Here is a 24,769-nt window from a genome sequence, read left to right on the forward strand (position 1 = left end):
GAAAACATGCGAAAGTATGATGCATACTAGAAGTGGGAATATTTTTCCATGAAGGAAGAGAAGTAGAAAAATGTGTCTTTTCAAAAAACTGACGGTCAGCGCAGGCTCCTTCTCAAGCAAAGCTGAAGAGAAAATTGCTGATCCCTTCTGCTTGCAGCAATTTATCCCGTCGGTAGCTTTGATATACGTGCTCAGATAAATTTGGGCGACACAGAGGAATATTCCAATCGGTAACGGAACAACATTTCGTACTTGAAACGGAACCAGACCTTGAATCTAAATAAATAAGATCTAAACATCATCATATGTTTTCAATTCATTTGGACAAAGGGAAGTTCTCAGGTTATTAGATGTGGGCATTATTAAACCACTTAGAAACATTATTACATATGACAATACAATGAAATAAGGTATTAAGATAGGCCACTGCTTTTATCATTAAAATAATATACCCTAATGTGTTTATAAAGAAAGGTTTTGTATGCATCCCTCACAAAATAGACATGGGAAGGAGAAACTTACTTGGAATTGCCTGAACCCGTCGTCTAGTTCGTTTGCAACACAGATGGTTGGTAGAATACTAGCTAAGGCATTATCTAGTGCATTACATTTTGAGACTATAGTAGCTCTTAACAACTAGGATATCTTGTTAAGGAAAATAGCATCTTTTCAAGCTATCCAGCTCCAAAATCCCTGCAGGTTATAAAACATTGGTATCCAACAGTATATGCCAGCTTGTTGGCACTTCATGGCAAAACAATGCTGTGCCAAGCACTACCCATTATCAGCTTGAGAAGTGCAAGCCCCAAAAGGATTCAAAAGAACCATATCACTTCTAGAACAGCTAGAGAGGCATATTCTCTGCAGTGTATATAGAGGCATCCATATGTCTGCCAAGTTGTTAGCACTCTCATTACACAACCCCCACTCCAAGTATGGACCATGTGTTGAATCCTGTGCAGTAATGAAGTCTCTCTTATAAATGGTTATTAAGTACAAATCTCAGAAAAAGGTACCTCCTTTTAATTAGAATAATCATGGGGAAATGCATCTAGATATAAAAGCCAAAGAGTCAGGTATCCCTATGGTAAGTGCCATTTGATGCAGCCACTTAGTAGGTGTATGTGCTGCATACTGTATCTGTCAATAGAACAGCAGCTTCACAATAACAGTAGTGATGTTGCATTTCTTGATGCTCAGTGCCACTGCTAAACCACAACTAGTACTAATCGATTAATACTCCATTGATTCTGAAGATAAATTCATAATTTATTTTATGCATTAAAGTGGTGGAAGCTAAACAAACAAAAAAAAAGTATAAATCTTATCTGTCGTACACTTCCATTTGCTATTTAGGTCTCAAATATGCAGTTTTGAAATGAACACAGGTTTTTATATAATTTCATCATCATCATCATCATCATCATCATCATCAACATTCTGGAATTTTGTTTAAAAGACTACTTGTTTGTTTTTTATCAACTTCTTAAAGCACTGTTTTTTTGTATTCAGCCAATGAAGGACTTGTAGTCCGAAACGTCCTGATAATTGATTTGTAATCAATTATTCTACCTTTTTAAGTACCTGAAATATCCTTTTCTTTTTTCTTATTGATCATTTTGGTACACAGCAATTTTCCTTTTTCTCAAACTTTATATTTTATATATATATATATATATATATATATATATAAAAATAAAAAAAACTAATTTTAAAAACATGACATCTAGTACCAGACTAGGTTAAAGAAAGTACCTGGGTCTTGCCTTCAAGGAAATCTATTACACACACTTAGGTCATTTCACCTCAGAATTGTCTTCTGGGTGACAGCATGTTACTGGCTGCAAATTATGTCAATCATATAGAGGAAGCAGCTGATTGGATACTAACAAAAAAGAATGCCCTGAAGGGGTGGGGACAATTTCACTCTCCAGGTCAAATGACCAGGACAGACCAAGATTGTCAGAATGCAAGGCCTTCAAGCAGAGACTTCTTTAACTTATCAGGTACCAGATATCACGTTTTAAAATACATGTTTGCTAAAACATCATTTATTTTAAAAACTACACATTTAAAGACCTACATAGTGAATAGCTGTACCTGTAAAAAAAAAAAAATTATTGTAAACTGCAATCCCTTTAAGACAATTCTGATCCCCAACCCACCCACCAGTTGCTTTGACATCAGTGGCTACAGTAGCAAATATTTGTCTGAACAGATTCAGAAAACATCACCCAGATTCTATAAATGCTTGCAGAGCCGTATTAGCGAAGTTTCCAAAACTTCTTCAGTCATGTCAGTTGCTGGTAAGTCTCCATTGATTTGAATGTGAAAGACTTACAAGCATTTTAAAGTGGCACTGCACAGAAATTAAATGATTAATTAAAACAGTTCTCTTCCAGTCGACTACAGAAAAAAAAAAAAAAAAGCATTTAGATTAGGGCTGTCACGATTAATGTTTGATCAGTTAATTTATGGGCATTAGTTGATTAACCAGCAGATATATTAATAATAAAAAAAGGTAGATTAATCCATGTACATTTTTAATAAAGGTAACAATCTTATAGCGGCTGTCCTGCATAGCAGTACTTAAATCAATAGAACCTAAAAAACTAAAAAAAAACAGTAAGACCAATGGGAATTTGGTCTTTTTAAAACAATTTTTATTATATATATATACATATAAAATGTACTGTGTCATGGTCAAGGGTGAATGATCAAGTGATTAAAAAGAAACCAAAAGCATTTCGTCAATGTCCATCATTTATATACCTTATTTTTTTTCTAAAATAAATGTATTTAATAGTGATAAGTTTCTTTTGATTCTTGGTATAATTTATATATATATATATATATATATATATATATATATATATATATATATATATATATATACACACACATACATACATATATACACACACACACACTATTTTTTTTTTGTTTCGATTTTAGTGTTGAACATAAGCGATATTAGTTATTGGACGTGCACAACCCATCAATTTGTGAAACTATTAAAAAAATGAAGATTGACAAATATGTTTATAATGCTAGAAAGTAAATGCTTATATATGAGATTATCTGTACAATATATTATTTAAAATACTACAAATGTCATGTATTTATTTTTCAGTGATTAATGCAGGGAAAGACTGTTGCCTGCCCCCCCCCCCCCCCCCCCGAACCCCCCCAAAAAAGAAAGAACCAGGAACAACCTGCTTCAGCAGTGTTCAAGTTAGCCATCATGGGACGAGATGTTGGAGGAGAAATGGCTGACAATGCTGTACACTGTTTTTTTTTTAAAAAAGCATATAATAGAAATTAACATTGCAAATACTGCATGCATTTTGGTAGAACAGTAAAAAAATGCTGAGAAACTTGACAGGTTATATACAAGTTCTTTAAAAATCTGGGGTTCAGCAATTACAAAAACTGAAATAATGTCCAGAAAATGCAGTTGTAATAGTTGGCAATGACTTTGTATCTTGCAACAAACTCCTGAACATCAGGAGTTGAATTCAGCTTAAAGAGAGAGTGGGGAAAAAACAGGCAGAAGCTATTTTATATTTGAATAAAACTACACTGAAAGGAACATTTCCTTAAAGTATGTTATAAATTTGTTGAGGTGAGGTGGGGTCACAGGGAACCTGTTGTGTGTGAAAGAATTTAATGAACCAGTCAAGCTACAAGGCTAGATCCACCCCTGTTAATCACCAAATAAAACCAAAATCCTTCAAGTTATATTCTACTTTTTCTGCGTGTGTTTTGTGCTATGGGGAGGGGGCAAGTAGATTTTTAAGGACAAGTAGATTTTTCTAGTACTTTGTCCCTTGGACATCAAGTTTTTTTTTTTTTTATCTTTTCTAATTGCACACCCCTGTAACTAGAGTAGAGCTCTTGCTTAGTTTACTGTTGCATTTGTATGCCACTCGAAGATGTATCTATATATGTATACTGTACAACATCGCATATCAAACCCCCTGTGGACTGGGGTATAGGTGGATATGTGAAAAAGTCGGATTTGCGAACATCTAGAGAAAATGACATTTACACATGCTTAAATAGGTCAGTGAACAAAAACAAAACTCAAACTGCTTTAAACATGGGGAAATTCTTTGCTTTAAAAGTAAGCAAATGTAAACAAGATTAATTAGGCTACAAATACACAGTGTTGCTATGCGGTTTGCTATAAGCCATCTCCACGCAAAGCTTTAAAAAAAAAAAAAAATACAAAACAAAAACGGTAAACGTACAGTAACCTGCAACTGATGGCTTCTTTCTTAACTCTAGAAGTCACTGCCTCTCTAGTTCTGCTTTCATAATATCTCTGTCACTGTACTTTGCACTCTTTCTTGATATTGCCAACAGCCGATAAGCAGCTCGGTTTAAATATTGCTTCGGCTATTTTAAAACAAATGTAAAACATAAAGCTTTCTCAACTAGTGTATTGAAACGTCACTGCTACACACAGCTGACTGACACACACACACACACAGCCCGTCTCTCAAAGGGGAATGCACCAAAAGGCTTTCTTTGATTTCTCTTGAACTTTAGTCTCATGAACTTCCTCCTTAAACAGTCTGCTCTATTCCTTAATCTTACACTGGCTTATCCCACCCCCACATGTACTGGGTCAGTAATTCATGAACTTGTAGATTGAACAAAGGACCTCCATGCACAATTAACAAGATCAACAAATCAGCTGTTTCTGGTTGTGTGCAATTGATATTAAAAGGGATACCAAGCCTGTTTTTAGGACACCAAATGCACTGAAGAAAGAGAGCTATTTTTCTCAATCAAAGAATCAAAACACACCTTTAAGAACATGTGTTGCTTTGTGGTAATTATGATAATACATTAATAAAATGATCCACATTTAGTGGTAATAAATGTCACTACATTACTTAACGTCCATTGATATAGATACATTTTCTTTAAATAGATTGTGAATGCTCACTATGCTATGACAACAACAACAACACGCATTCTATAACCATTACATTTTTAAATATGTTCCTAATTATTGATAACTATAGCTCTGACATTTTCATTTAATGGTGCTTTGTTACTCACTTTATCTTAAAATCCCCCCCCCCCCCTATAATCCTTATGCTCATTTACCTATTTTGTTTTATCAGTGTAGCTAATGCAGCAAGACAGGGTTCAGGTACTCTCAGCAGTCTCAGAAGGCTGCTTATGTATTCTGTTAATGGTTCTAAGTTTTGGCACAGTGTGTGGGTGTTCAAAGTGATAGAGACTATATGGTAGAAATTACAGATCACACCAGCTTAAAGTGTCAAAAGATGTGGCATGCTTTTTCTGGAGAAACTCCAATTTTAACCATGTAAATGGATGTTTTAACATTCAATCATAGTTTGGGGCCATGGAGAATATTAAATTAAGTTACAGGACAAAAAAAAACCCCACACAGTTAGAATGTTCATTCTACTCTCAACACTGTCCTTGGGATAACAAATATGTTGAATGTTCTAATGAGGTTCCCATTATAACAAGGACAATTTGAATAGGATTTAATGTAAATAGGAGCAAAGGTATAGCCAGCAGCGAATCCTTTAGCGACGTGGGCAACATTTTATAGTTCATTAGCAATTCCTAAAGATGTTTTTGAGGAAGATTTATCCTATGTAGAAAAAAAAGGCAGGGAGTTCCTTGAAGAATAAAATCTACAATGCCAAATGTCATTGTGAAATGCCATCACTGTGTTCCTAATCAACTGGAGTGCTATAGGACTCCAATATTGATCAGAAGCTGTAAAATAGGCTATTAAACCAGCCACATTTCCTGGTGTGACCTGACACCTTGGTGAACCAAAGATGTATTATCTTGGAGAAATTATTGATAAATCAATATATCAATTTCTAGCCATTTGTTTTTACAGCACTCCTGCCTTTTGAAAAAGGTACCCTACAATTGCAAGTCTCGCATTTAAAAGACAATTATCATAGCACTCGGCCATATTCCCAAATAACCTTTTTTGATGGTCTCTACTAGCTTTGCACAGTAGGATGGTAACATTTTTGCCCATTCTTCACAGGAAAATTGCTCCAGTTTTGACAAGTTTGTTGGGGATTGTCGATGGACTGCTATCTTCAAGTCTCACCATAAATTTTCATTTGGATTCAAGTCAGGACTTTGACTGGGCCACTCAAGAACATTAATGCTCTTCTTGCTCAACCACTCCAGTGTGGCTTTGGCTTTGTGCTTCAGGTCATTGTCCTGATGAAATGTGAATTTCCTCCCCAGTTCCAGAGTCTTGGCCGACTCAAACAGGTTTTCCTCAAGGATTCGCCTGTACTTTACCATCCATTCTCCCCTCTATCCTGACAAGCTTCCCAGTCCCTGCTGAAGAGAAGCATCCCCATAACATGATGCTGCCACCACCATGCTTGACAGTTGGGATGGTGTTGACTGGGTAATGTGCAGTGTTGGGCTTACGCCAGACGTAACACTTGGAAATTTAGGGTTAAGGTTTTGTCTCGTCTGACCACAAAACCTTTTTTCCACATGTCTGCAGTATCATCTACATGCTTTTTCGCAAACTCCATAAGTGCTTTAAGATGAGACTTTGAGTAATGGCTTCTTTCTTGCCACCTGTCCATACAGACCAGCTTTGTGTAGGGACTGGCTTATTGTTAAATGTGTGAACACTGACTCCCATCTCAAACAAGGACATTGTTGGCTTCAGAGTGACATCCCGAACCAGTTTCCCGCTTGCCCGGCTACTCAGTTTAGGCGGGCAACTTGATCTGAGTAGTGTCTGGGTGGTATGATGCATCTTCCACTTCTTAATGATGGACTTCACTGTGCTGAGAGGGATAAGCAGCACCTTTTGAAATGTTCTTGTACCCTTCTCCTGCTCTGTGCCTCTCTACCACTATATCCCTGACTTGTTTCGAAAGCTCCTTGGTCATCATGGTTGCTTTGTTGGATCACTATGTGAGTTGCAGCTTGAAAGTCTTTATATACCTGGAGGGAAATTATCTACAAGTTAAACCACTTTCAGTACATACAGGCTGAAACCATTTCACTAATTTTGTGACCTTTCAAACAAATCATTTGCACCTCAGCTGATTTAGGGCTGCAGTATCAAAGGGGATGAATACTTATGCAACTGAGATTAATCTGTTTTTCCCTGTAAATCTTACTTATTTATATTCTAAATGTATTTTTTAACTCTCAATGTGGAGTAGTTTGTGTAGATTCTACATGTAAAGTCTAATTTGAAAGCATCGTGGAGTACGCTCAGGTGCCAACAAAATTTGAAAAAAATTTGCAGGGGGTTGAATACTTCTGCAAACCACTATTGCAAAACCACAATCATTTTGGGGTAAAACTAGCTTGTCAGGACAGCCTGATAGACATATTTGACTGCTAAAAATTTGTTTTATAGGGATTACAAAAATAACTTGCAAAACGGCACCATTTAAGACCTAAGCCATTGTCTTGTAAGCACTGTATAGTATATTCTACAAAAATGAAAGAATTATAGGCTATTGACAGATTTTGGAAGATAGATTTGTGCTTCATGTGTGCCTATTGGAGAGTCAAATAAATCCAGGACACGTGGGAGAATAAAGAACAAATATTACTACTACGACAACGATGACGACAACGACGACAACAACTACTACTACTACTACTCAAGCAAATGGTGTGGAAAAATGATTTTTAAAACCTCACCACAGGGAAAGGCTGAATATAACACTGCAGAAGAAGGGAAACAAGCATGTAATTCCCCCTACCTGCATTAATCCAAATCCCTTGAAAGAAGAAAGGATACAAATCCTAAGAGCTGGCAGCAGTCATTTGTGTACTCGTTACAGCATGCGTACTGAAGCATGCATTAATTAGCAGTAATGCAATTCACAATGACACATCTCATTACCATCTCTGCTGCTATCGCCCCCCAGAAGAGCGCCAGTGCAGTAGTGGAATCATACACATACAATACCAACAGAATAAGGGGAATTGTAAACTCCACCTCAAGGGGTTCAAGGCAGATTCTAATGGAAACCCATAGATGATGCAGTTCTAAATGCCTGGTGGAGGGTGGCTCCAGGCAAGTTACTGAGCAATACAACAATTAAATTCCAGACAGAATGTTGGGAACACACTTCATGGCCAAGGTTATACTGTTTATCTGGCCTAATTTTTTTTTTTTTTTTAAATTAGAAGTTAACTTTACAAATGTGTGACAAGCACAGTTCTATATGGCTAATCGATTACATAACTTCAGATTCAATGTACTACTGATAATTTAAGGGAAGTGGCACAGGTTTGTATAACTGTTTAGTGGTCTAGCTCTGTTCTCCATGGACCATTATTTCTTTCTAATATGGAGGTTGTTTTTGTTGAGGCCATTGAAAATTAGCTAAAATTTATGGTTTCACAAAGAAAAAACATAAAATAAACCAATTTTACTTCTTACGTGTTTCTTAGTTGTGATTTGAGAGACACGAATGGATTAACAGGTATCAATTGCATTTAAGGAGAGTAGAAAAGCTGATGTAAAATACCTATTTTTAGACATATATGCGGTAATTTATAGAAAGCTATTTATTTTAAAATGCTCAAAGTCCTTGCAGCTAACGCACTTCCCCCAAGATAGCCGCACAATTTCCATAGAATGTGCTCTATATTCTGAACGACTTAAAACAATTCTGCAACTGTATTCCTAATGGAGATTGTGACAATATGAATACAAATATCAAGCATCCTTCTCCTTTAAATTGTTGAGGCTTGCCAAACTGTGCAAAGCTAAGCAGTTATTTTGTTTTGAACAAACGTCTACAGTACAACCAGCTCCCTAAGTAAATTTTAATGAGTCCAATATATTACTTTTAAACTCTGTGTAATGAAAAGCCTGACACTGCAACTTGTGTGTTTGTATACGCACTGCCGAGGGGGCAATATAAAAAAATAAATAAAAAAATAAATAAATAAAAAACCCACACACGTTGAAAATGAGGGTTGATACTTCAAAAGAAAAGCAAGGCTCTCAGCTTTTATTACAGATCCCAATGGGTTAATTATGTTTGCACCCGCACGGCTGTAAGACTTACAAAACTGCTAGCAGGCTGTGTGGGTCAATCCCCACCTTATCAGGCAATGCTGATTCGATATTTCCCTTCTCAGCCTTAGATTCAATGGCTTAAGATTAAGGTTATTAACAGAGCTTGCTTGGGGATTTGCTTGGATGGCACACAAGGGAATGGGCAGGCTTCCATGAAGTGCCAAGTACCGCTTCGGTTAATGCAGGTCAGCCTAAAATGAAAAAGAACAAATGAACAACCACCTTACCTTTTCTTTCTTCAGCCGGGCAGGCTCTTCGGCAGACAGCAGGGTTTTGTAGTAGGAGCTCCTCTCAGCAGTAAAGTGCACTTTGGAAAGGGCATGCTCCACCAGGGCCACAGACAGATTCAGCCCATCAATGTGAAGCCAGCCAATGAAGTTGCCAGCCTTGTCCATGCTTTCTACCTCCACTTCAACCTAGACAAAAACATACTCTATTTAACAGATTTCTTGGGGAAAAATACATTAACCTGTTGTTCAAAATCCAACAATTATAAAACAAAATAGAATACTTTGTATACAAGTGTACTGCATACAAATATATATATATATATATATAATCTGAACAGAACGAATGATAATAAATTAACATTACCACAAGGTATATTGCAAGATACTCAACTTTCAAATTGGACAATTACTTGTAGATAAAATCGCCAGCTAAGGTTTTTAGGTTTAAAATAACCCATGTAATTAGGTAGGCACATTGCCAACAGTACTTTTTGCAGAAATAATTCTCAACAATGATGCAGTTATGGTATATATGTACTTTGTTTCCTTAGTTTGTCTTTTTAAATTAAAATGACTATTATAGTACTTATTTAAATCTGTCTAACAAATTTAAATAGAGCATTGACACGCTTTTCCGTTTTTCATATTTTAATTCTATTGGGTGTGTTTCTTTTTTTCCTTTAACTGATAGACCTTGCAAAAGAGTTCACTTGTTGGAGGCTTGCGTCATGTGCCTTTGGGTTGGACATTTGGAATCTAATTAACAGAGATTCTTGAAACTGGTGACAGGGACACTGTTGACTGTCTGCAGACTTTTACCAAAGAAACAAAAAACAGATTCGTCCAATAAGGATACATCAAACTTGTGTATACCAGGATCGGAGAAAAACAGTTCTGTTTGTCCAAAAGAAAAAAAATACGTAGGGTTGCTCGTTTATGGAGTACTATGGCCAAGCAGTATAAGGGCACACTGTACAATAGCACCATTACTGCAATGGTATAAAAGGTAGTTTTAAGCCTGTTAAATATTGAAAAGAAGCCACTTGGCATTTTGGATTTATCTGGATTAATATCCTGCATTAAAGCAATGTGCCTCTAACACTATGTCACAACTTTTTATATTTATTCAACAGTTATTAACAAGGCATTAACAAATATTAGAATAATAAAATTATAAAAAAGGTTGAGATGAAATACATTTTCTTTTTTTTTTTTTTTAACTCTGTCTCATAGATGAGCCTCTTTGATTTATCTTGAAGCCATCAAGGGAGTTTACTCACTGTATTAGTGACATGTGCCAGTCCCTGTCCCCAAGCACTCTCAAATCAATAAGCACCTATTTAAAATAAATCGCTCTAAAAGGCTCAGCTCAAGACCAGTTAACTGGTACAAAATTCTATTAGCCACGTCACCACAGACTGGGACGTGAGGAGTCTGGAGCAGGGACATGGAGGCTGAGGGAAATGCAGAAATGCAGTGATAGTTAAAAGGAATGATGCAGCTCTGCAAGGACATCACATGGACACAGTATTACAATCTGGGAGCATGATTGAAAAGTACTAAAAGCATAACTGATTGTTTCATTAAGTAAGAGAAAAAAACAGGATTCACATCTTATTCCAATTAGATTCATAGCCTCACTTAACTTCATTGCTGGGAGCTGGGAGGCTCTAGTCTAGGGTTTGTCAGTTCTGCTCTGGGAGGATCATGCCACTCCAAATATAATTAAATAATGTACTACATTATCTGTTGAGCATGTGAATTTGAATGTACAGTGCTGGTGGGGATGTGTGTTACTGATATACTGGTTTTACTTTAGAATGGCTCTGCTGCAGGGATGGAAATACGACATACTGCACAGCAGTTTCACCCATCCCAGGTTTTAATACAAACTTGAACAGCCACAGTGTAGTTAACAATCTCAAATGTGTCTTGTTAATCTCTCAGTAAAACCAGGAATGAATGAAACTACTATGCAACTGGAAAGAAAAGGGTATTTACCACTAATACTATACCATGCATTTAATAATTTCCATAATAAGTGCTAACGACCAATATACTGTAGCAGTAGAACAAGAATGATCCTACTGTATGCAACTATTATCCTCTAAGAAAGCCTTCTTTTAACAAATACTCTTTACATATCCTCCTATGACCTTTCCTGTGCTTTTCTATGGACTGCTAGAAGACTGCATTGCTCCCAGTTACACAAGCAAACCCCAAAGCTACTGTTGGCGTTTACTGCAAGGAGTAGAATGAACTTGTAATGAATTAAATTAAATCTGCTGACATCAGAACTGTTAAAATACCCAGCTCACTTCAGGGCTTTGCAACACAGAAACTGCTAACACTATCCAATTATGTTCCTATTACTAGATTTTGTTTCATAAACAAAAATTACAGTAAATAGATTTTTTTTTTCCTATTATGATTTATTTTTACTGTTGCGGGGCTAGGCAGGTAAGTAGCAAGTCTGAAAAATTCAAAATACCTACTAAATGTTTTTAAATAAAATTGGAGCTGCCATGTGCCAATATCACTGTCTAGGATATGAGCAGAAAGCAGCACCTCATTTCAGAAATCATTTCACACTCTCTAAAGAAGTTTAAAAAAATAAAAATAAATAAATAAAAACACACTACATACTGGTATTAAACTTATGTTAAACTGAAATAGCAGTTATAAAATCAGTCTAGCTGGTGGCTGTTAAACAGCCTAGCCCTTCATGTTTCTACTTACAGCAGACAAGGTAGCTGCTGCCAGCCCTGATGAGACAACCGTCACTGCATATTCCATCCGATTAAAAAGCACCACTTTAAGCAACAACACAATTGTGCTAAATTATATGCCCCTTTGTTTAATCTCTGCCGACATGCTTAAGAGTTGATTTTTCTTTCCATGCCACAGCTTAGTGTTCCAACTTTGAAAAAGGGAATATCGTTATTTTATCAGGATTCTGACAACACTAGAGACCCTGTATTTTGAATGCTTCTGGCATTTCTCTCTCTCTCTCTCTGAGTGTCCTTGAAGTTATATAACCCAGCAATCCAAGTTACTCAGCTCTCCAACACTCTGCGCATCTAAATTTCAACCAAGGAACAGGAAAAGGAACATCATAACAGCATCAAAGCTATACAAATATTCATGCAAAATAATAAAAAAAAAAAAAAAAAAAAAAACACCTCTGGAATTTAATAAGAAATATACGAGTATGTATGTGTATAGATATGCAAATTTATATATTTACACACACACTTATACATAAATAAAAATAAAATAAAAAAAATATATATTATATATATATATATATATATATATATATATATATATATAATGGTTTCTCGCTGACTTAAGCTCTAGTGAGAGGTGTAAATACAGAACTGCAGCAGTGAAAGCACACTGCCGGTGATCACTGACTTTACCTCCCCCACAAACACCTACACATTCTACTCTATTAGGAATAAACCTTGTATCAATTTCTAATGTGCTTCATCATCAGCATACATCTGTCCCTACAAAGATCAAGAATTGACTTATTCATGCTGTTTTACTTATTTGCTTATATACATGTTGGCATAAAAAAAAATCCTCTCCACAACAGAAAAGCATCTCATAAAACTGATTAGGAAATAGAAAACACTAAGCATTTTGTTGCAATTATAGCTGGATTTTAATGTTGTGATTTATGTAATCTGTTCAGGATTTATCTGACTATTGAAAGCATCTGAACACATTCTATGCCTGTTAGACTCCAGAGATGTATCCTACTTAGCCCAATCCAGTTAGTATGCTGATGCACTGGGGAGACCGCACTGTGGTTGTGGCAGCCATTGTGTGTGCTGATGCACTGGGGAGGCAAAATAAGCTGATCCCTGGTGCTAGCATTACACTTCAACCATCGACACCAGACAAAAGGATATCTACATCATCAGATGGAAAGAAACACAAATGGATGGCGATGTAGATGGATCACATTAGTTTACTGTAAAGATGCGTCTTCATTGGTGCTTATCTTGGCAAGAGCTGAGTTCAAATCAGCATGAAGTTTTAACATCTACTCTCATGTAATGGAAATAATTACTATCCTTATGTAGCAAAGGGATTTAGTACTCATTTCAAGTTGCCTTAGAACAAAACAAATGCGTGTGCAATTACAGCATTCTGATTATTCAAAAAAAAACTGACAACTTCTTACTTCAATTGGTGGTAAATACTTTTGACTTGGTTAAGTAACAAATCAACTAACACTGCACAAGCAGCTTCTGTATGTAAGACCAACATTTTAAAAGAGAAGGGACTAACACAAGCTAGGGTGACAGAAAAACTAAAGCTAAAACGGGGAACGCATTCAAGATCGATAAGTTATCCCACTGACAGACAATTTTCCAATGTTTTGGCCTTGGTGGAACAAATAAATGCTCTGCAGCTTCAGTAGAGGGGTTGTAAAGGTATCCATCTTGGTTTGTGAGGAAAGATAAAACTGTCACCCCAGGGTTTATCTGGTTTAATATTGCTCTCTAGTAACACTGCTGTTATTTTTCAATCAAAGAATGAATGCTTCAGGGAGGAGAAACAAGTTACAGGCTTCCAAGCTTTTCTTTTAGTAACCATGTGTCAGAGGTTTACAAAAAACACTAAAGACTCTAAAATGCATTCATACATTCACCTTCTGCAGATGAAGTCTGTTTCGAAAAAAAAAAAAAGTCACTGTTGTATGATACAAAACTCCTGTTTTACAGCATTCAATACCATTTCTGCTCTTCTATAAATATATAATTAATCAATAAAACAATCTCTTTGTCAAAAAAAAACAGAATTTTTCTATAATGTTTACTCTTGCACTCCAACCCCTGAAACAGAGGCTCGGGAGGTTTATATGGAAGTACTAAACTACCTGCTGTGGATGACACGTGCAGTGCAGGCCAACATTCTGTGAAGAAAGATGAATATCTACTGGATATACTATCTATAGTAGGTGTTTATTCAACAGAAACAGTGCATTTCTCCCTGAAGATACACTTACTGTTTTCCTATCCTGAAAGATCTCAGGTAAACCAGAAATGCTCTAAACACACATTACAATTAATTAACTTCTAATTCGATTTAGATTAAAAGTATTAAGACATCTAAAGAGGTGCCTTTATTACAACTGGAACAGAATTTTATACACTGAGGGTTCATGATCCTTGCACACAATGGACACTTGCAGGTGTCATATTTTGAGTTTAAACCACTTAGAATTACATGTAATGGCAAGATCAAATATTGAATAAAAATTCAGGTAGTTTTGCAAACCACCGAATGTAAAATCACACAGCTCTCCATTTTGAAGCAAGTAAATAACATCATCATACAGTAGGTGTGTACTGTAAACTCTTGAATACTAATTGCAATTGCTAAAAGACATTCTTCTAAACACTAACAGCAGACCATTTATATGTTCTCCCCTAAAAACAAATTAATATGCACTTAATGAAGTTGTTATGGCTTATTTCCCAATATAACAGTTTGTTATTTTTTTTTTCTTCCAATTACCGAGGACGACTTACTGCCAGCCTGTGAAGTGAGACCACAAGTCTTAATCACATCCAGTATCTCACTAAAGGAATCATGCGAACCAAATGCAACTCATATTTCATAACTAAACAAAAGGCTGTTATTTAAAATCAGTACACTAATGATATTTTGTTAGAATTAATCAATTTAGCAAGGTTTACATGCATGTGAAGAGCAAATAACTGATGGAACAGCAAACTGGTGGCTTGTAATTATTTTCAAGTAAACCATGTATTTGCATGCGTCTCTTGAAGACTGGTCTGGCATTTTATTAAATACAATAATCATGTGCCAGCAATGTGAGCAATCTCCTCTTAACTGCTCAGACTTGTGATTTCCATTACACGAGAATAGATACAATTTTAACTGGCCCAATAATAAGTACAAAACTATATCAACCTGCTTAGCAAGTTAATAGCAGAGTAATGTGTTAGCGCCATTCAAAAAATAAAACAAACAAACAATCTTATGGATTATTTGGTTAACCATTCTGATTACGCGTATACCATATGTTTAAATGGTAATAGTTGATCTATTTTTTAAATCTGGCTTTTTGTACATTGAACATGTTTTGACTAAATGACAATATAAAAATAAAATAATGAGTTATCATCTGGAATAAATTTTATACACTTATTTTTGCCTTCAGAGTTGCTATGGAGTCAGTAAATTAATGAAGAAAAAAAAGTGGAAGTCTGGTAATCCTAAACTACATGGACATGAGAGAAACTGAAGCTCTGGTAGAAATTTTGGTCAGACAATCTTGCCAAACTCGACAAAACTCACAAAATAGTAAAATATACTCAATCTTCTCAAATTACTTTAATGCTGACAGTATGAGAACCGTGCAGCACTGAGTAAACTGCATTCTCCTACTGTAGGCATTCAAGAAATGCATCCATTAAATTAGCGAAGTGCTCCCCAGTGTTTTCTTCTACAGCAATATGTAATAATCTAAAACATGCTATATTAAAAACTGGAGCAATACATTAATAGCTGCCATCTTTCAATATGCCTTGCAGATATTGTAAACATCCGGTTCACACACCATTATAAACGTTCCGAGTGCACTTGCAAACTGCATTGTGAAAAATAGGGAAACCAAAAGGGAAATAAATAAATAAATAAATAAAATAATTAGCTCATATTCTTTCATGATGATCTTTCATTTCTGTATGTTTAGTAATGTGTACGGTAACCGAAGAGAGTCTCAAATAAAAAAAAAAAGTGGCTAAGCGATGCCTTTCAGCATATGCTATTGGTGTGCTTGTCAGAAAATGAAAATACTGTATTCAAGAACTGAAAATATATGTATACAAACGATACTCTTTTTATAAGCAAACCTGCAACCGAGCTGTTACCATGGTAACAGCAACGCTAAAAGGTTAACGGAGGAGGCTGTGTGGTCCAGTGGTTAATGAAACGGGCTTGTAACCAGGAGGTCCCCGGTTCAAATCCCACCTCAGCCACTGACACATTGTGTGACCCTGAGCAAGTCACTTAACCTCCTTGTGCTCCGTCTTTCGGATGAGACGTAGTTGTAAGTGACTCTGCAGCTGATCCATAGTTCAAACACCATAGTCTCTGTAAGTCGCATTGGACAAAGGCGTCTGCTGAATAAACAAACAAATAAATTTATACTAATCCTAATAATAAACACTACTCAAACAATAAAAATAATCATTCTAAGATTGATGTCGCTTGTAGCCTCTCCAAAGTCAGCACCAATCTTACTGCTGATATAAAACAAGTCCTGTAAAGATTGTGAATAGCATTTCTGATCCGAACACATTGTATCCCATATCAAAACACTAGACAGTTCGATTCCGTTGTCCAGCTTCCATGTGGCTTATCTGGGTATTCATCGGTGCATCTTTTTTCGCTGCAGTCACAGCAGCAGACACCTGCTATCTTGCAAACTATTACTGTGAGACTGGATATGAGGGTAACTAAATGTTGAATACCCCCAAAAAAGCTGCTGTTTTATCTTAATAAAAGAGAAAATACAGAGGCTGTTTTGTCCTTTCTGTTCATGGTTTCACTTTCGCATAGCAATCATACATGCCTGAATGTTCTTAAAGCAACAGTAACAATGTGTTAAACATAACAAAATGCATCATTTTAGTATGAAATAAACCAAGTTTTTGTTAGAATTTATTTTGTTCCCTCAAAAGTAGATTGCTGGATTATACCATTGTATACAATGAAATGTTTCATACTGGCATATCTTTAAAGCTATATTAAGCTAGTTGAAATATTTCAGTACAAAATTCATTTTTAAAAAAAAAGGGAAAAAAAGCAAAAAAAAGGCAAACAAACACAAAGAACAATGTTCATGTTTTATGAATTGTTTCATGATACGGATCGTAAACCACGTATCGTGGTATGTATCGTATCGTTGTGAACCCAAAGATACACAGCTATGCCCCCTTTTATTGCAGTTTCTTTATTTTATAGCATTTTTTTTATATTGTGTAATTTAAGAGGTCATTTGTTTATCAAATGTAAAATTATAAGGATGAAAAAGTCAAAACAAGGTCAATGAGTTATTCAACACAAATCAGTCACTAACTAAATAATAAGCAGGCCCGTGGAGTCAAAACCAGAGACGGCCACAAGTCCTTATCAATTTTTAATGAGAAAGTTGACATGTGTATTACTTAAAGAAAATCTGCCTTCCACTGGAAGAAAGTAATGTACATGTTTCCTAACTGTTCAGCAAACAGAGTGCAAAAATCTTGCAGTGTCAGAGAAAAGCAGTCCCTTGAGTCCTGAAAAAGGCTTGTTCCCTTTTTTCGTGGCTGTGGGGATTATGCGCATACACACACAAATTCCATAGGTGTAGACAGGGTACTGCAAAGTCACGTCACCATTAGTAGCAACTACCCTTTCAAATCTGCCAGCAGTGTTGTTTCATGCACAAAGATATCGATTCAATTATAAACACACTGTACAATTCTATACCTTATTGGTAAGGGAAACCAAGAGGAAATTGTAAGCATTTTTAAAAAGAATGCTGTTTGTTGTGCCTTCAGCGATGTAGGCCTTTCAAACGAAGAACAAATGACAGCACTTACAAGGATAAGAGGTAGCCCTATTATATGTAAAATCATAATGATACCAATACGAATGTAAAATCCCTTCATTTATTTTGTTGTTATTAATTCAAAAATCACCCAAATACAATTCAGAAATGAAGCACATGTTTCATCTGTCAAGAGTTGACAAATTGTTCAACCAAGAAAGAGGTAACCACCAGGATTCACCAGTGGTTCTTGGTGTCAATCTGTTTACTACTGAAGAGCAGGCATGTCCAAATGAATTCTTGCCCTAAGCTCATCTTGTGGAATTGGCCATTTGTCAAGTTAATAGATGGAGAGCAAAAGGGGCAAAAACTTCCTGGAAACTGAAGCACAGCAACCCATGCTCGGAGGCTCCTAGCCATGATTGATCTCAATTGACCCAATTAAGTACGGACAGTGTGATGCTTTGCTGTCTACCCAGCGTGATGAATCGAAGGCATGGTCGATTTTACTGTTGGTAGCAAAGATAAACCTCTTGCTGTAAAACACATTTATGATAACTTAACATTATCTAAGGCATTGCTATGGGTAAAACCCCAAATCAGACATTAGAACAACAAAATTTCTACCACTCTCCAGTCACTTCATTAACTTTGAGGTTAAGTACACAAATAGACAAACTGATAACCTTTTACATTTATCTGTACATAGTCCTGGATATTATGAGTATTAAAAGCAGGCCTTAGGAAATAGAACCAAAGTAAAATTCAAAACCCACTGTCTTCTTCCATAGCAATCAGCTGCATGGTTGGAGACACAGGTGGTTTTATTAATTTCCCAGTTTCTTCCGTCCACTCAGAGGGCAGTCACTGACCCAATAAATGATAAAAAGGGAACCTTGAAATTCAGAACAGTATCACTTGAAACTGTCCGGAGACAATCTGATAATGATTTACTTTTTGGGGTGTTTATTTACTATGAACCACAGAAACGGAATACATTTTTTAATTACTTACAGGTAAAAAAAAAATGGAACCACCAATGTAAAGTCACTTAATAGGGCGTTGGGCCGCTATGGTATCCTGCTCTGTGGAGTTCTCGGCAGACCGTTTTTGATTAAACTGCCTGCTTGCGCACCAGGTTGAAATTTGCAGTCAATTGATCTGCAGTTGCTCGCCTGTTTTGCCTTGCACTTCAAATTAATTTATATATTACATTGTTATATCTCTCTCAAAACCCGCTCCCTGGGACCCCTCATCGCATCCTATGGTTTCTCATACCATTTCTATGCTGATGATGCTCAGATTTTCCTTTCCTACCCCACCTCTTACTCCACCATCCCCTCCCGTATCTCTACCTGTCTGTCTGCTATCTCCTCCCGGATGCACTCGCATCACCTCAAACTTACCCTCTCTAAATATGACCTCCTTTTCTTTCCCTCCTCCTCCTCCCCTCCTCTGATCTCTCTATCTCCGTTCCTCTGGAAATCTACCACACTCTCTCCCTCCTCCTCAGCTATGAACCTCGGAGTCACCCAGGACCCCTGCCTCCCTTCTGGCACGCACTTGCTGATTCTTCCTGAGCAACATACGAAGAATCCGACCCTTCCTCACCAACTACGCCACCCAGCTCCTGGTCCATGCACTGGTACTCTCCCGCCTAGACTACTGCAACTCCCTCCTGGCTGGCCTCCCTGCGTCCGCCACCCGCCCGCTCCAGCTCATCCAGAACTCCGCTGCTCGCCTGGTGTTCTCTCTGCCTTGCTTCTCCCACGCAACTCCACTGCTCCGCTAACTCCACTGGCTCCCGATCACCGCTCGCATCCAGTTCAAGACTCTTGTACTCGCCTACTGTTGCCTTGGCCAGAGTGCACCCAGCTACTTCCAGACCCTCATCTCTCCCCACTCCTCCTGCACTAGAAGACTAGCTCTACGTCCTCTTACCCTGCCTCCAGAGCCCGCTCCTTCTCCACCCTCGCCCCGCAGTGGTGGAATGACCTTTCTACAGATGTCAGGACTGCCCAGTCCCTGACCATCTTCCGGCGCCTCCTCAAGACTCACCTCTTCAGACAGCACCTGTAGAACTCCTCTTTTCCATCTGGACACATCACTCTTCCTTAAATGCACTTTACTTGTTCTTATCTGCTCCCTATTTTACTGCATTTAATCCTGTACTTTAGAATACTATAATCTGTTAAGTGTCATTTAATCTGTAGTATTTTGTATTTAATTATATCCTGATGTAACTATCACTGACACTTATCTGCTCCGTTATTGAATCGTATTTTGTCATATACTTGTACTTGCTCGAACCGAATAACAATAATAATATATTGCACATTGAGCTTATAAAGACCCTGTGCTTGCACTGTATTTTTTCTGTAAAAACAAACAAACAAAAAAATAACTAGTAGTATACCGCTAGTGTTTGATGCAAAACCCTAATTTTATAAATGAATACAAAAATGTGTACCTCCAAATAATAGTTGATCTCTGTATATCACAATTTGTTTTCGACAGGACTGGACTGAAGTTTCATTCCCATGTCACTCTACTGGAAATAGAGGGCATGCGGTCACCTACTAAATCCATATTATAGATTACTCAGGAAAAATATGCAATCCTCTGGCCCTGCTTAATACACTTAACATCTACCACCATGGAAACTGCAAGACCACAAACAGACTTCATACAACATTTGTAAATGAGGTTTCAAATTTGGAGCAAGGGTGGAAAGAGGAGATAATGGTGTTGCAACACACAAAAAGGTTGGTGGGGCAGTAACATAACTATACAATTCCATTAGCCTCTTAATTCTTATAGTACATTGATTTAGTGGATCTGTTCTGTACCACACGTCTTTTAAATAAACATGTTTCTTTTAAAAATGAGCATTTCTAAAAGACAATTTAAAAAAAATCAAATTTTTTTTTTTTTTGTTAAAAAGAAAAGCACACGAATCTTGTTTGATCCGGGAGCACTGTTTGTATTTTGAATCAGAAATTCTTCCAAAGGGACTTAGAAGGCAGGGCTGATTTCATTGATGTAACGATTCCCATGAACTTACTGCAGAATGGGAAACAAACAAAACAGCCGAAATAGAAATGGTATCCCCAAAGTAATTGTGACTGCATCTTTCATAAAGCAAAAACATACAAAAACACATTATACAGCTAGTATTACTATCAAACCTGAAATAAAAATACAAAAAGTTGAAAATTGTTAAAAAAAAATATATATATATATATATATATATATATATATATATATATATATATATATATATATATATTAAAACAACTTGTTTAAAACCAACTAAAACCAAGCTAAATAAATACACAGATTTTTTTATATCTGCGACTGTGTATACTGGAACAAGGGATTGTAATTAATTGGTAGGAGCTGGATGTGAACTGGTAACTTCATGGTTCAAAGACAAATGTCTTACCTTTCCACAAAAGAGCTAGCTCTGTTGTTCAGAGGCAAGTTAATATTAATAACTTATTAGCAGCTAGGAGGAAATCCATTACAGAATGTAGCATGCCTTTCTTCTCACTTCAGTAGCTTAGATGAACTAGTATGCCACAGTCACTCGAGTCTGAATTGACACTTAGATAAGAATGCAGTTATACAGGGAATGGTCCATGACGGAAAACATGGCCACCTAGCTTCAGAGGCATCCAAGATACCCAAAAGCCATCAAGTACTTCTTAAACAGTAATGGACATTATTTAAAATGAACCGGTAAGATAGGACAAGATAATGGTGTGAAGGTGTAAATGCTGCATTACCAAAAGGGGGCTTTACCATGTCCTCATGCAAATTATTTTGTTTTATATTTACAGTAAAGTTTTATGATCTGTTATAAATGGACATTAGTTTAGAGAGGTGTATCCTTATATAAACTTCAAAGATTTATTTTCAAAACAGGGTTCCATAACACCTAAACAGCCGAAGACACAAAGCCAGGGAAAGCAATTTTTATAGTAACTTTGTGGAAAATGGTTCTATAAAATGCACTTCATTCTGAGAAAAACATTCATTGTACACAATTTAGGCTTGAAACTTGTAAACTAAATTGCCATCAATTATAACCTTTGCAGTCTGGATTGCTCTTTTGCATACAGCACTGCCGGGTGATGTATGGTGTGTTATTAAATATTAACCACTTGGCTGGTATTTGTTCATTTTCTCAATTATCCACCTCGGTACCAACACTTCTAGAGCATCTTTTGCCCACCTTTTCTTAATTACTGCAGTAATTGAAATGCCTTCTGCCATGTTTTGATAAATGTTAAATGTATGATGTATTAAAAGATAGTGTAAACAAAGGGATAACTAATTGTTTTGAGGCACCACCTGCATTTTAACAAGTTATTGTTGACTGCTGTAAATAATGCCACTTTTAAATGAGCTTGTCTAAATTTTGCTCTATTAATACTTAAATTGTATGCAAGACATGGTCTTTCACAGAATGCCATTTGCTATGAAATTGTACAGTGTATAAATCATGTCAGAAATGTTTATTGAACAGTATCATTATGCTATGTTCATTACAAATACAAATAACTTCTTAAGTGGATACTACTGTAAATTAAATTGGAAACTCTGCTATTTAAAACCAATACAAAAAAAAAAAAACCTCTATCCTTGGAGTTTGTGTTACAGAAATGCACTACAAAGATCACTTGCACCATTAGGTGTTAGTTGTCATGGAGTCCTTCATGAATAACTTAGCTGTTGGCGGTATTAAGATCTGTTTAGATCAATTTAATACACCCCACTGTGTTGCATAAACATGTCATTCAATATTCATTTGCCGTTTAATATGTATTCTGCCCTCCCTTGAAGTGTTGGCTGAAAACACAAGTACTTCTCTGCTCTAAATAGAGAAAAGTGATAAATATGTATTTCAATACATGGAGACACCGGTATCTAAAAAATCTGAAGAGGTAACAAACCACACTGTTTACAAGGTCAGCAGGTTACAACCACAAATCAATCATTTAGCAATGCATTAAACATACCATCATGTTTATTCAGAACAATATAGCTACTTTATAAACAGTGCTTCAATACCATAGGACAACAATCCTTGTTCAACATTACCAGTAACAGTGCTGTGAAAGCAATCCAATTTCAACCCCCCCCCCCCAGCTTAATATTGAACAGGCCAGTTCTTGATGAACAGTTGTATTGCTGAAGTGGAGAGACCAAGTTGGCTCAGTCTTCAAAATTCTGAATTATTTAAGATATTTTCTTTAGAAGTTCTTTCTGGCCTGAATTAGAAAACAATGCACTGCTATGAGCATGAGGCAGAAAGGCATGTCAATTATTTACAAGTGTGAAAAACCAAAATGTATATCTGGAAAGATTAGGTTCTTCTGACATAGTTGCTTCCCACAGTTCGTCTAAATTAATATTTAATACCAACAAATCTTTACAAAGATGTCAACATTCATTACAAAGGCATACCAAGTTTCTCTTTACTGACGTGTGCAAACCAGGCTCCAATTAATTAACGTCAATCTCGAAATACTTACATGTGTAACAAACACATCCCATGTCCTATGTAGCGGATATGTACATTTTTACACTGGATGTACTGTAGGAAGCAATAAACTTCCCCTCTGATGGTTTTAGAGATGCTGCATCAAATATTGCAGGTTTTCTGTGTCCAGGGCATTTGCTTTCTTTCTGGAGCAGCAACTAGAAACAAATCCTCATCAAAATACTGCATATTTACATGATTTATTTTTTATTATATATATATATATATATATATTATACATATATATATATATATATATATACACACACATACATATACACACACACACACATACATACACACAAAGTCAGTGGGCTTGTTTGCCACAGCATCTACAGTATAGGTCAGCTCTAGAAGCCTTTCCAGGGATCAAATCGAAGTTGCAGTCTTTGACAGCAGTATTGTAGAACAGCAATATGTATTACCCTGTCACCTTTAAAAGGGCTAATAAAACATTCACTCATAATAGGCTCTTTAGTGGGCTTCTCCATTAACAGGGAACAATATATGTGTGTACCATATATACCTTAAACCAAAATGATCTTGTTAAAAACAGTTCTATTGCATTCATATTTATAAAGAAAATATGTACAAAAACTTGTGGTGTAATCATATATTGCTACCAAAAGAGGAAAAAAACAAACAAACACCAACACTGGTGACTCAAGGTCAAAACAAAATAATTATTCATACAGATCAAACAAGGGGATACTGCCATGTGAGCTGTATATTAGTAAATAATTAAAGTGGTATTTTCCCTACATAATGTCTAAATATATACTTGCTTTTACAAAACTGTGCTCAGAGCTTGAAATGTTATTGAAAATGTGCTTGAAAATGATATTAAGTGTGGTGAAATTTAGTTGTGTGGCCGATACATCTGATTAATATTAAGCGGAGCATGATAATAACCAAAGTGATATTATCAGGAGTTTGTTTCTATTGACTTCCATTATATTCTGTTCAGAACATTTTAATATGGTGATAATATGCAGGGTGTAACAGTAACCCCTTGCTGCCTAGTGTCCTATATATTTGACATTGAGAAAATGAATATTAAATAGGAATGGAACATATCCAGGGCAGTACGGGGTTAACAGGCGTGACATTAGGCAGGTTTCACTGTAGTCTTATACAACCACACTATACATTTAGAAATGAGTTGTTCAACACATGCATCAGTAGGGTGAAGCCATAACTTGATTTAAGGATGATTGTCATATATTGTGGACAAGGGGTCTCCAACCCTGGTCCTGGAAAGCCCCAATCCTGCAGGTTTTATAGGTGTCTACATCAATGGCTAAAGATCTGCAACA

General features: G+C 36.3%; 1 protein-coding gene across 1 annotated transcript in view; it reads right to left on the reverse strand.

Annotated features, from left to right (window-relative positions):
- Positions 1–24,769, reverse strand: part of LOC117419768 (staphylococcal nuclease domain-containing protein 1-like) — a 188,973-nt gene that overhangs the window by 48,501 nt on the left and 115,703 nt on the right. Inside the window, exon 17 of the mRNA XM_034032847.3 lies at positions 9,322–9,510. Coding sequence (XP_033888738.1) covers positions 9,322–9,510 — 189 coding nt within the window. The remainder of the gene's footprint in view (positions 1–9,321; positions 9,511–24,769) is intronic.

Source organism: Acipenser ruthenus, chromosome 14, assembly GCF_902713425.1.
Source record: "Acipenser ruthenus chromosome 14, fAciRut3.2 maternal haplotype, whole genome shotgun sequence".
Taxonomy (NCBI): Eukaryota; Metazoa; Chordata; class Actinopteri; order Acipenseriformes; family Acipenseridae; genus Acipenser; species Acipenser ruthenus.